A 12162-nucleotide genomic window follows, 5' to 3' on the forward strand; every position below is an offset into this window, starting at 1 on the left:
TGTTCAATTACCTTGTCCCAATTCCCCTTCACTCTTTCCAGCTAACCTTCACTAACAAGCAACATCTCAGGAAGGGGCACATACCAGCTTACGGCCAACTGTCTCTCTCAACTGTTCACTGTTAAGGGTTGGGGTTCCCACTGGCATCCCTAATGGAGAGAGGAGCAGTCTGCAAGGCAAGGGACTGAGGACTATCAGACATTGGACTGATTTTTTCTTGCATCCCCCAGGGATTTCACCTCAGATATGCTTTATGATTCTTACTGATGTTCATGTTGCAGAGAGTCACCACCCGTGAGCTTTCCTGCAGATGGGTGGCCTTCAGCACAAAGAGGAGGGAAAGGTAGTGGTTTCTCACTTCCAGGTCCATCTCATCTATGCTCAGGATCTTCTCAACAAGAATCCAGAAATCCACCAGTTCTTCACCTATGGATCAGACAGGATCACCTATGGATCAGACTGAGCTGCACCCCAGGCTTGCCCCTCCAGTGGCTGTATCTGAGTGCGGCAGCTGACACCCCCACCCCACTTCCACCCCCACCTGCTTGCTCTACTGCCTCCAACATCACCTTGAGCCACTCCTTTGGCTTAAGGGATCATTTCCAGAAATGTCCTAATGCAGGAGCTGATGGGAGACATAGAGAAAAGGGACTTAATGGGTAGGACTCTTTCATGATTTTTTTTGGGGGGGGGGAGTGTTAGAAAAACTGTCAGTTTAGGAAAAACCACATGAGAGTAGATCGTTAGACATTCAAGTTTTGTCCAAAAAATAAAGATCAGCGTAAAAAGAACATTTCTTAGATCATGGACCCGGAGCAGCCTGCAGAAGGACACTGGAGCCCAAAGGTGCCAAGGACTACATTCCCCACTTTACAGCTTTGCCAGGGCTGAAGTCTGAATGACAAACTATAAGACAATCTGTCTAGTTCTTCCCTGCCTGACCCCTGGAAATCCAGAATTTCACCTTTATACTAAGATTTGTTCCTGTGTCAAATTTAATGATGCTGAACTGGAATGTCAGCTAGTATTCACTGCCAGCCTCCTAGACTCATCACCTACTGGATCCAGTAGAACAGAAAGCACTTTTGCTACAGGGATTTGTGTGTATACTTGTTCCTTGTCTGTCTCCCCACTGTCACGGCAGCTTCGGGAAGCAGGGACTTAGGGCTCTTGTTCACCTTTGTATCCCCACCTGCAAGCGCAGTGGCTGCCATACAGTGGTGCTCAATAAACATTGTTAAATGAATGAATGAATGAAAGGGACTCTGAGTGCTTTTGCCATAACCTACACAATAGACCCCAGTTTCCAAAGACTTCTACCCAAGCTGTGTTACAAAGCACTTTTTGTATTCACCATAGATACACAGAACTGTTAGTAGCAGCAGTAGAACTGCTCCAGGGTATCCTGGAAGCTCTTAAGAACTTGCAAAGGCCCCAGGAACAACTCCAAGAACCCACCTGCACTGCCCTTGAGGTAGGTATAGAAGCGCCACATCCCTCTGACCCCGCCAATGCATTTCTCGAGTAGCCACTGGTCTGCCTTTTGCCATCTCATCATCTTGGCTGCCAGGAAAAGTCCATGGTAAGAGATTGAGAATGAGCTCTTCCCCCAGCCCCTCTCTCAGCCTGGCACATGGCCAGACTCCCATTCACTCAACGGGAGTGAGGAGAAATGGTGGCCAGTGAGATGAGTAGGGCTCTGACTACGTGGTGCTTTTGAAGCCAGACCCAGGCCCTCTAGTGACACATATTGAGTGACATGGGGCGGGGGGAGGGGCGTACCTACAAGCATACGTACAATCCACAGATCAAAATCACCCTCCAGACAAGGCCTCTGGCCTTCCATGGTCCCCACCTGACAGCAAGTTTTCCAATACATGTGTTGAAGGAGGGAGATGAGTAAATGGGCGATTTGTTACAATATTTTACTCAATGGGATTTCCCAAATTGTCACTTTCCCTAGTTTGCTTTGGCTAGTTGAGCTGAGTCAAGTTATCAGTTCAACCCTAGGTGAAAATTTTATTCATTCATTCTTTCAACAAGCATTTATTATAGGCCTACTAAATGCTGGGTACCATTCTAGGTATTTGGGATACATCTGCAAACAGAACAAAAATCCCCATCCTCAATGAGCTTATATTCTAGCAAAGGAGACAGACAACAAACGATAAGCATAATAAATACATTTTCTAGTAAGGCTGAAGGTTATAAGCACTACAGGAAGAAATGAAGAAGGAAAGGAGGGTATAGGTAAAGCTGGGCAGGGACTGGATGGGTGGGCCGTGGGCTCCCAGGCTAGCTTTCATTGAGGAGGTGAGAAGTGCACAGAAATTTAAGGTGAAGGAGGGGCACCAATGTGAATATATTGGAGGAGCATCGGCCCAGGCAGAGTGAACAGCCAGTGCAAAGCCTTGAAATGCAAATGTGCCCAGTATGTGTGAGGAACTGCAGAGGACAAAGTGGTTGGAATGGAATGAACCACGGAGAAGTAGGAAAAGATGAGATCAGAAAGGAAATGGGGCCAGGTCTCTAGGACCTGGAAAGGCATTTCAGGGGCTCTGGATTTCAGATTGAAATGGGAGCCATTGGTGGTGCTGGTGGTGGGAAGGGACAGCGAGCAGAGGAGTGACATGATCTAAAGGAAGTTTTAAAAGGCTCACCCTGGCTGCTGGGAGAAGAGAACAAGAGAGCGAGCTAGGAGACTGATTCAGAGATGATGTCAATAGCCAGGTGAGACAGGCAGAAGGCAAACTTAGGGTTGCCAGTGGGAAGGATGGAGGGAAGGGATAGTTACGGAGCTTGGGGCGGACATGCACACACTGCTATATTTAAAATGGATTACCAACAAGGACCTATTATACGGCACATGGAATTCTGTTTAATGTTATGTGGTGACCTAGATGGGAGGAGAGCTTGGAGGAGAATGGATACATGTATTTGTATGACTGAGGCCCTCTGCTGTCCACCCAAAACTATCACAACATTATTAATTGGCTATATCCAAAAATAAAATAAGAAGTAAAAAAAAAACAGCCAGGTGAGAAATGACGGTGGCCTAGGCCAGGTGATAGCCATGAAGGTGGTGAGCTACCTTTGATTCTGAACGTATTATAGGCATTTTGGCCATCATTACCTCTCTCATTCTTAGCTGCAGTGAGACAAATAGCCCAGCCCAACTAACTCCTGTTTCTTGTTCTTGGTACCAATTTCTCAGCCTAAGATATCACCTATTGCCACAATGCAGGCTAAGCCACCCACACATCTCAGGCTGTAAAGGCAGCCAGTATTTGTAGGACTGAGAGACTTCGGACGGTTTGCACCCAGCTCCCCATGTGTCTATACACACATGCCCCCACATGCTTACCTCCTTCTGGGGACTTAATGAAACTGATGAACTCCTGACAGAGAATGTAATGGAAACATAAGTTGGCTTTACAGAAGAAAGGTAATCGATATTTTTCCAACCAGGTCAATAATCCTTTGTACTTTGCAATCTAGAGTCCAAACAAAATAGGAACAGAAAGGAGAAATGGAACTGAATTGCTAAGAAATGCAGCTTATTAAAAGGAGCAATTACATAACCTTATGCTTGTAGTATTTGGCCCAGAGGCATGTTGATTAAAAATAGTATCTAAGAGGCTCTCAAAGGAGTGAATGGATTGGTAGGAAAGCAAAGACTTTTTCCTTCATCAAAAAAATCTTATTCCTGAGTGAGGTTAAGAAAAGACCTAAGTAAAAAACAAAAACAGGGCAATGACACAGTCTTAAGCTTTGCTTGATAGAGGAGAAGCAGAAGAGATTTTGGTCTGTGGTATCAAGTCATAACTCTACTCAACTTGCTTCTTTGTAAGCGCACTTGCAACTTTTCACAAGCTCCCAACCCATATCAACTGCACAACATGTACAAAAGCACACAAAGACTGACACATACCATATAAGTAAGGGAGGAATACCCAAAGGATCGCATCCCCAGAGATGGGATAAGAAGATAAAATTTTTAAGTGTTGGGATTCTCCTTGGGAAAACAAACACATGCATAAGAATCAGAGTGCAGTGTCTTCCTCAGCAATCCAGATCCCAGAGAAAAATAGAACTTTGCTGTGAGCACGGCTTAGTGCTTAGTGTGATCGTTCTGATCCCACCTGTCACAAAAAGGGCATGAGGGAGGCATTGCTGAGTCCAAGGTCTACAGAGTAGAAAAGGAGAACAGGAAGGGGGAGGAGAGAAAGACAGTGGACAAGGACAAGGAAAAAACGTATTAAAAAAAAAAAAGACTGGGGGAAAATATACGCCCCGTGGTCAAGTAGTCATTAGGAACTGTCAAGCATCATCTTGACTTGAGTTATACTCGTTGGGAAGATCCCCTGGAGGAGCGAATGGCTACCCCCTCCAGTGTTCTTGCTTGGGAAATCCCAAGGACAGAGGAGCCTGGTGGGCTACAGTCTGTGGGCTCGCAGAGTCAGACATGACTGAGTGACTAATGCTTACTTTACAACACAAATAATTGCTATGGGCCCATGGGCTACACTTCCTTTCCCACATCCATGCAGGTATTACTTATCAATTCCCAGACTCTTTCTGGCTTAGGTGTGGCCTTGCAGAGTTCTTCTCAACACAGTGCTCCAAGCATCGACTACCCAACCATCACAGTGGACATGAGAGGTTAACTTCTTTTGCTAACCATGGACTGAAATACAGAGGAAAGAACTCAGCAGCAACTGCCTGCCTAAGCAATAAAAATGCAAAAAGGAGAACTGTCTGCCTGGCTTGATTCTGTTTGTCCTACTCACCTGCTTTATAGTTTCTTCCATAGTCACCCTGTCATGAGCTCCTGTCCCTTCCCCTCCCCCGATCCACACTTCAAATCCATCTGCCTCTTCCCCTATCCCAAACCATCCACCATTCAAGAATCATGCTCACCAAGTCGTGGGGTATTTCTGGCCACAAGCTCCATTGTGAATTTTCAACAGTGTAAAATGGTGTCTGGCCAAAGACCTGAAAAAGAAAGCTAAGAAACAGCCAAAGGGGTCTAGAGCATCTCTTTGTGGAAGTGTCATGGTCCATCTGTAGTCACAGGGGAAGAGAGGTTCCACTGCTTTCCTATTTCAAGGGACATTAATTCTTAAATTTATTCCAGTGAACCAACTTGCTTTGTGCAAAACAACAAAGAAAGATTAAATTACAAGATTCATTTATCTTTTGGCTCCATCCTGCTCCGACCTGGGAGTTATCTTGTCTGTGTGCAGAGGCCAAAGCTCATGACTTTAAAAGGTGTTTACTTTGTGTATTGCATTATTCATTTCTCCAGGACCTAGAAGGTTAGAGCAAAGGCTTAAAGCCTTTTCATAAAGAGAAATATCTTTGGATTTGCCTAACCTGTTGAACTGGAGAAAGTAGAGAGGACTGAGGAGGTGAGGAATAACGGTACAAATTATTGATACTTAGGGGGGCATTCAGTTCAGTTCAGTTCAGTTCAGTTGCTCAGTCATGTCCGACTCTTTGCGACCCCATGAACTGCAGCACGCCAAGCCTCCCTGTCCATCACCAACTCCCAGAGTTCACTCAAATTCACATCCATCAAGTCAGTGATGCCATCTAGCCATCTCATCCTCTGTCGTCCCCTTCTCCTCCTGCCCCCAATCCCTCCCAGCATCAGAGTCTTTTCCAATGAGTCAACTCTTCGCATGAGGTGGCCAAAGTATTGGAGTTTCAGCTTTAGCATCAGTCCTTCCAAAGAACATCCAGGACAAATCTCCTTTAGAATGGACTGGTTGAATCTCCTTGCAGTCCAAGGGACTCTCAAGAGTCTTCTCCAACACCACAGTTCAAAAGCATCAATTCTTCGGCACTCAGCTTTCTCCACAGTCCAACTCTCACATCCATACATGACCACTGGAAAAACCATAGCCTTGACTAGATGGCTAAGTAATGTCTCTGGCTTTGAATATGCTTTCTAGGTTGGTCATAACTTTCCTTCCATGGAGTAAGCGTCTTTTAAATTTCATGGCTGCAATCACCATCTGCAGTGATTTTGGAGCCCCCAAAAATAAAGTCTGACACTATTTCCACTGTTTCCCCATCTATTTCCCATGAAGTGATGGGACCAGATGCCGTGATCTTTGTTTTCTGAATATTGAGCTTTAAGCCAACTTTTCACTCTCCTCTTTCACTTTCATCAAGAGGCTTTTGAGTTCCTCTTCACTTTCTGCCATAAGGGTGGTGTCATCTGCATATCTGAGGTTATTGATATTTCTCCCGGCAATCTTGATTCCAGCTTGTGCTTCTTTCAGCCCAGCATTTCTCATGATGTACTCTGCATAGAAGTTAAATAAGCAGGGGGACAGTATACAGCCTTGATGTACTCCTTTTCCTATTTGGAACCAGTCTGTTGTTCCATGTCCAGTTCTAACTGTTGCTTCCTGACCTGCATATAGATTTCTCAAGAGGCAGGTCAGGTGGGCTGGTATTCCCATCTGTTTCAGAATTTTCCAGAATTTATTGTGATCCACACAGTCAAAGGCTTTAGCATAGTCAATAAAGCAGAAATAGATGTTTTTCTTTTTTTTTTCTCGGAGAAGGCAATGGCACCCCACTCCAGTACTCTTGCCTGGAAAATCCCATGGATGGAGGATCCTGGTAGGCTGCAGTCCCTGGGGTCTCGAAGAGTCAGACACGACTGAGTGACTTCCCTTTCACTTTTCACTTTCATGCATTGGAGAAGGAAATGGCAACCCGCTCCAGTGTTCTTGCCTGGAGAATCCCAGGGATGGGGAGCCTGGTGGGCTGCCGTCTATGGGGTCACACAGAGTTGGACACGACTGAAGCGACTTAGCAGCAGCAGCAGAGAGGCTAAAGCTCCAATTTCTGGCTGAACTCTTGGCGTATCACATTTCTAAGGCTTCTTCTTTTGCTACTCAGTCCTCCAGTCATTTCTTCTTGCTTCTTTATCCACCCTTCCCCCCCATCTTCATCCTCAGCCAGTTGTCAAATACCTAGTCATTTTTCAAGACTTGGTTTGTGTCACCTCTTCATTGGTTCCTTTCTGACTCTCCCAAGTAGGAGTGGCCTGTTCTTTCAATGTTCTTCCATCTCACCTCCTAGAGATGTCAATCATGTCACACACAACCCTTTTTTGCACTCACCTTAAATACTGGTCTCCACATTAGACTGGGAATTCCTTGAAGACACAATGGTATATCCATGTCCCCAGTACTAAGCCTAGCATCTGGCACAAAATGACCACCCAATAGGTATTTGTGGAATAATAGTGTTTTTTCCTAGTTGTATGAAATTTCAACGAGGTAGCATCCCATGGAAAAAGGCGCACTGAGGTGAGCAACTATTTATAAGGCACCAGCATTCAGATGTAACCAAATATTCCAACCAAAAAAAAAAAAAAAAATGCAGGATTGGTGTAGGCCTGGGTTTAAAAATATTTTGATGTGTGAGGTCTGTTTTGATTGCATAGATTAAAAAGCTATATAGATTTGCTTCCAGTTAACAACTCAACAATTGCTATGTGTTAAACACCCAGTGAGGGGAGTAGAGCAGAGTGAATAATCCATGGTTCTTGTCCTGCAGGAATTCACAGTTTCACAGTCCAGTGGAGAAAACACACACACACAACACAAGAGAGCAGCAAAGTGTCAAGGAGCACAGAGGCGGGGGAGATAAGTTCTGATTGGGAGGACCTAGGAACTCCTTAAGGAGAGCAGGATTTAAGTAGCTATCTGAACAATGATTAAGAGTTTGGTGGGTGAAAATATGGAAATTAAGAACCCAGGCAGGGAGAGGCATGGAGGGAGAGAATTCCAGGTGAATGCCCTCTGCAGGGTAGAGATGGATCACGGGAGCACTGGGTACCAGCAAAGGGTGTGATTAGAGATAACCATGGACAGGTAAGAAGGCTGGCGATTTGGGATTTGATTGTATCAGTAATGGGAACTCCTGGAGATTTTAGAGGATTTTCTGATTCATATTTATTTGCTCAAATTGAAATAGTTTTGATTTGATATGAAGTTTTTATTTATTTTTTTAAAAGGCACTCAGCTCAGTGATATTCACTATTTGGCTGTTAATGAAACATTTGGATTTAGGTCTGAGAATGCTTACCGGGAGAGAGAGAAATGTGTTGAAAAAATCGGCAAAGATTTCATCCTCTAGCAGAATTATAAGATTTGTCGAACCAATTATCTCTATAGGGGAAAAAAAAACTCTTATAAGCAAGATTGCATTTAGGATGAGAAAATGAAGCAGTTGAATGGATCATTTCACAAGGGCAAATTTCCACATGATGATGGCCTTTAAAGTCATCCAACTCAATTTCCCACCCTTTCCAGAACCCTCCTCAGCAACCCTGCTTAAGCACTCCCAGCTGTGGGAAGCTTGCCACCTTACAGGGCTGCCCATTCCATTTATGAAGAAATAAAATAGTTTTTTTCATTCTTTTCATGGGGTTCTCAAGGCAAGAATACTGAAGTGGTCTGCCATTCCCTTCTCCAGTGAAACCCTAATACTTTGGCCACCTGATGTGAAGAATTGACTGACTGGAAAAGACCCTGATGCTGGGAAATATTGAAGGCAGGAGAAGGGGATGATAGAGGATGAGATTGTTGGATGGCATCACTGACTTGATGGACATGAGTATGAGCAAGCTCCAGGAGTTGGTTATGGACAGGGAAGTCTGGAGTGCTGCAGTCCATGGGGTCGCAAAGAGTCAGACATGACTGAGTGACTGAACTGAACTGAAAATAGTTTAGTAATATCTTTCCTATTGTGAACTGTCCTCCTTTATTTTCTTTCCATTTGTTGAAATTCTGCCCTCTGAAGCTTGACCAAATTCACCTAAGTTCTCTTTTAAAGGGCAATGGTCCCATATTTATAAAGACATCACAACATTTTGGTTACCTCCACCCACTCTGGCTAGTCACTAAGCATTTCTTCAGTACTTCCTTGCGTGGCCTTCTTTCCATTTGGCTCCCCTCTCATTGGCTGGAGGGGCACCCATAATTCAAGCATTTCACATTCTTCCCAAGGAAGAGCATAAGACAACTATTGCCCATCTTCTAAGTTATACTAGTTCTAAGTTATACTAGTGTGGCCGGAAATGAGGTTAGCTCTGGGCACTCTCACATTACACTATTCACTCCACCATCTTTAATTTATGCAGTCACTTTACAGAAACCAAGTCAAATTTCAACTAGTTGGTTTTGGCCCAACATTAAAACCCCCAAAGAGCTTTTTTGGAAAAATATTGGTTATGTAACATATTTATCATTTCTCTCAAGCTTGATCATTGTGCTGCCCAAATTAATACAAGGAAAAAATGCTGACTGTCTCAAAGCCAAGCATAGAGACCACCAGTGGCTTCTCTAAGTTTACTCTAATTCACCCTCTATGCTTTTTAGTGTATAATGTTAACTAGCAAATAGTAAGTTAATAGTCCTGTTAATGGCCCAGCATTTTTCTATTCTATCTAAAATTTATAATGAAAGACTTACAAAATGAGAAACCTAAATATTAGACACTAGACCTATCTCTCAGTTTAGCTAAATGTGTGATGAGAAGAGTAAGTGTCACTCCACCAGGATGAAGTTACAATAACATAAGAAAACTAAGCAATTCCCTTCATTGCTTTTCCTAATGATACTTTGGTGGTTATTATTTTCTTGTAATAGAAAGAGAAACCCAGACAGTCAAACATTGTTATAATAGAACAGATGCCAATTTTTGCCCTCTGTTCCACAGATGTCTTTTTTGCTATCTAGTGTAAATTTTTATGTTTTTCTGTCTCTCTCTTCAGCCCTCTGCACATCTTTTTATAATTCCCTGATTTATTTAATCTATTCCACATGGATAACTTAAAAATCTATGTTCTCAGTCCAGACTTCTTTCTTTGACTCTAGGTTTCAGTATCAAATGAGCTATGGGATATCTCCACGTGACACCCATCAGACACTTTCATCTCAACATTTTCAAAGCTGATCTGATAGTTTTTCTTCCCAACCTGCTCGTTTTCCTGTATTCCCAGTCTCAGTTACTGGAAGCACCATCCAACTGTCTGAACCAGAAACCTGAAAATCATCTTTGATTTCTCGTTCTCTCTGTTTCTCTCTCAATACTCCCACACGCAATGGAGCGGCATGTGCTTTCTCCTTTTATGTATCTCTGTTATCTATTCTTACATCTCCATCCATAAAGTCACTTTCTTATTTCAGGCTTCTATCATTTCTCATCTAGACTGTTGCATCAGTTTCTTCAAATGTTCTTGCTATTTCTAATCACTGCCACCATATTATTGTTAAAACTCTTCAGCAATTCTTCATTGTCCTACGAGATAAAGGCTAAATTCCTTAGTACAGAATCTGAGGCTTCACCCAATCTGGTTTTTATGTTCCTTCCAAGCCTCACCTGGGAGGCTCCACTCCATGTTGCCTCCTGTTGACCAGCCAATACATTGCTCTTTCCTGCACAAGCTATGCACTCTCACATCCAACCTCTGTATCTTTGTTCCCACATTCCCATCCCCTGAAACATCCTCTCAACCCCAGGCTGCTTTGCAAATTGTTATCAAGAAATGGTTTACATGTAACCTCCCTGGTAAACCAAGAATGGCAGAATGTACCACAATAGTAAAACTGATCACTACTCGCCGTCACCTCACATGGTCATGTACAACGTCCATCACAACAATTAACAAGTCACTGTTTTCACTCACTGATGCATCTGTCTTCCTCACCAGACTGAGCTCCATGAGAGGAGAGGCTTTTGTCTGTTCATGGTTTTTCTTCTAGACACTATCAGTGTTTGCAAAGTGTTCTGTGTTTAGTGAGTTGTTCCTTCAAGAGAAGATCTTCAATCTTTTGGACTCTTGTTCATTTGTTTGTCATTCATAAAGCCTGGTAAGGATTTGTTGAACATATTATTGAGAGGATCTGACCGCAGGAAAGTGATGTTTGGAAGAAATTTCTCAATCGACTGTTTTTGTAGCCACACATACATTGATGGTGACAAGGGACTGGACTGTGACAGTGCTTGGCATTAACAATACAGTCTTCATGGGGTGTAGGAAAAAGGCTCTCCGTATACTCCCCTTCCCCATCCTACTTCTGCATTCCTGTTTCTCCATTCTTACCTGTTCTGCCTTCAAACTTTAGAATAATCTGAGGCTTTCAACATTCATTCTATACAATAGTGATGTTGATTTGGTAATAAAGAAATTGTTGGATAACCCCCAACCTCATGCCAGCCTTCTCCCTGGAGGAGGTATGACATGCAATGGCCTATATGCATGTTAATTCTTCCCTCTTAGGTATTCCTCCTAGTGGCCTTGGTTGTGTTATCAGTGGGCCACTATCTGATCCTCAAAGATCTGATGGCGTGGGGTGGGGGGAGGGGAAAAGAGAGAAGGAAAACAACGGGCACGAATAACAGTCTACATGTGGTGTCCCTGATTGACTCATTCCTGTTAACACTGCGAAGGTGAGTGGTTTGCCTTATTTGAGGTGCTCAAAGCTGCTGAGACATCCCTTTCAGAGACTCACCAGCATTGCTCATGTCGCCTTGCTCTTCCTGCTACTGTGATTGTTTAGGAGTGGAATCAGCCCCCAGTCAACAGAACCCTGCCCCTTATGAATGCACAGTGACACCTCCTGCTAGGGGTTCCAGATTCCATACCTCTGGTATAGAACTCAATCTGATAAATCTTATGTTAACTGAGCTCCTAAATTCCCTTAACTATACAGACTCTTCCTATACCTAGGGCTTTAGTCCATACTATTTGGCGTGCATTGACAGTTTCCTTTTAATTGTTGTCTAACAATTCTTGAGTTGAAGTTCTGTCTCTTGAACTTGACTTCATTCTTTGAGGGAATAGGAATCTGTTAACTTCTGATGTGTCTTCTGGATCTAATATCCTTCTAGAAATTTAACCGGTATTCAATAAATATTTAATGACTTGACTCTCAGATAAGCTGGAAAATTCAACCTAATATCCATGCTGTTTTCTACCCCTTCTCTTCTTTTCCAGATAGTTTCCTCTGGGTGGTTGTGGGTTTGAAAAGAGATTGAACACACATTAGCTTTCATGTAGAAGAATTAGACTAGGTGTTTGTACTTTATTCTCATTCAACTCTTAGTCATGCAAAATAGGGGTTATCATCA

The 12162-nt window shown here is 43.3% G+C and overlaps 1 protein-coding gene across 1 annotated transcript in view; it reads right to left on the bottom strand.

The window, feature by feature from the left end:
* Window positions 1–12162, bottom strand: part of RGSL1 (regulator of G protein signaling like 1) — a gene marked incomplete at its 5' end in the record, with an annotated part of 124677 nt that overhangs the window by 48505 nt on the left and 64010 nt on the right. The window contains 5 exons of the mRNA XM_086342920.1: window positions 265–426; window positions 1459–1563; window positions 3365–3494; window positions 4921–4995; window positions 8113–8195. Of these exons, the coding sequence (XP_086199046.1) occupies window positions 265–426; window positions 1459–1563; window positions 3365–3494; window positions 4921–4995; window positions 8113–8195 (555 nt within the window). The remainder of the gene's footprint in view (window positions 1–264; window positions 427–1458; window positions 1564–3364; window positions 3495–4920; window positions 4996–8112; window positions 8196–12162) is intronic.

The sequence above is a fragment of the Bos grunniens genome, chromosome 16, assembly GCF_055505025.1.
Source record: "Bos grunniens cultivar Pamir isolate PY7600 chromosome 16, Bosgru_T2T1.0, whole genome shotgun sequence".
Classification (NCBI taxonomy): Eukaryota; Metazoa; Chordata; class Mammalia; order Artiodactyla; family Bovidae; genus Bos; species Bos grunniens.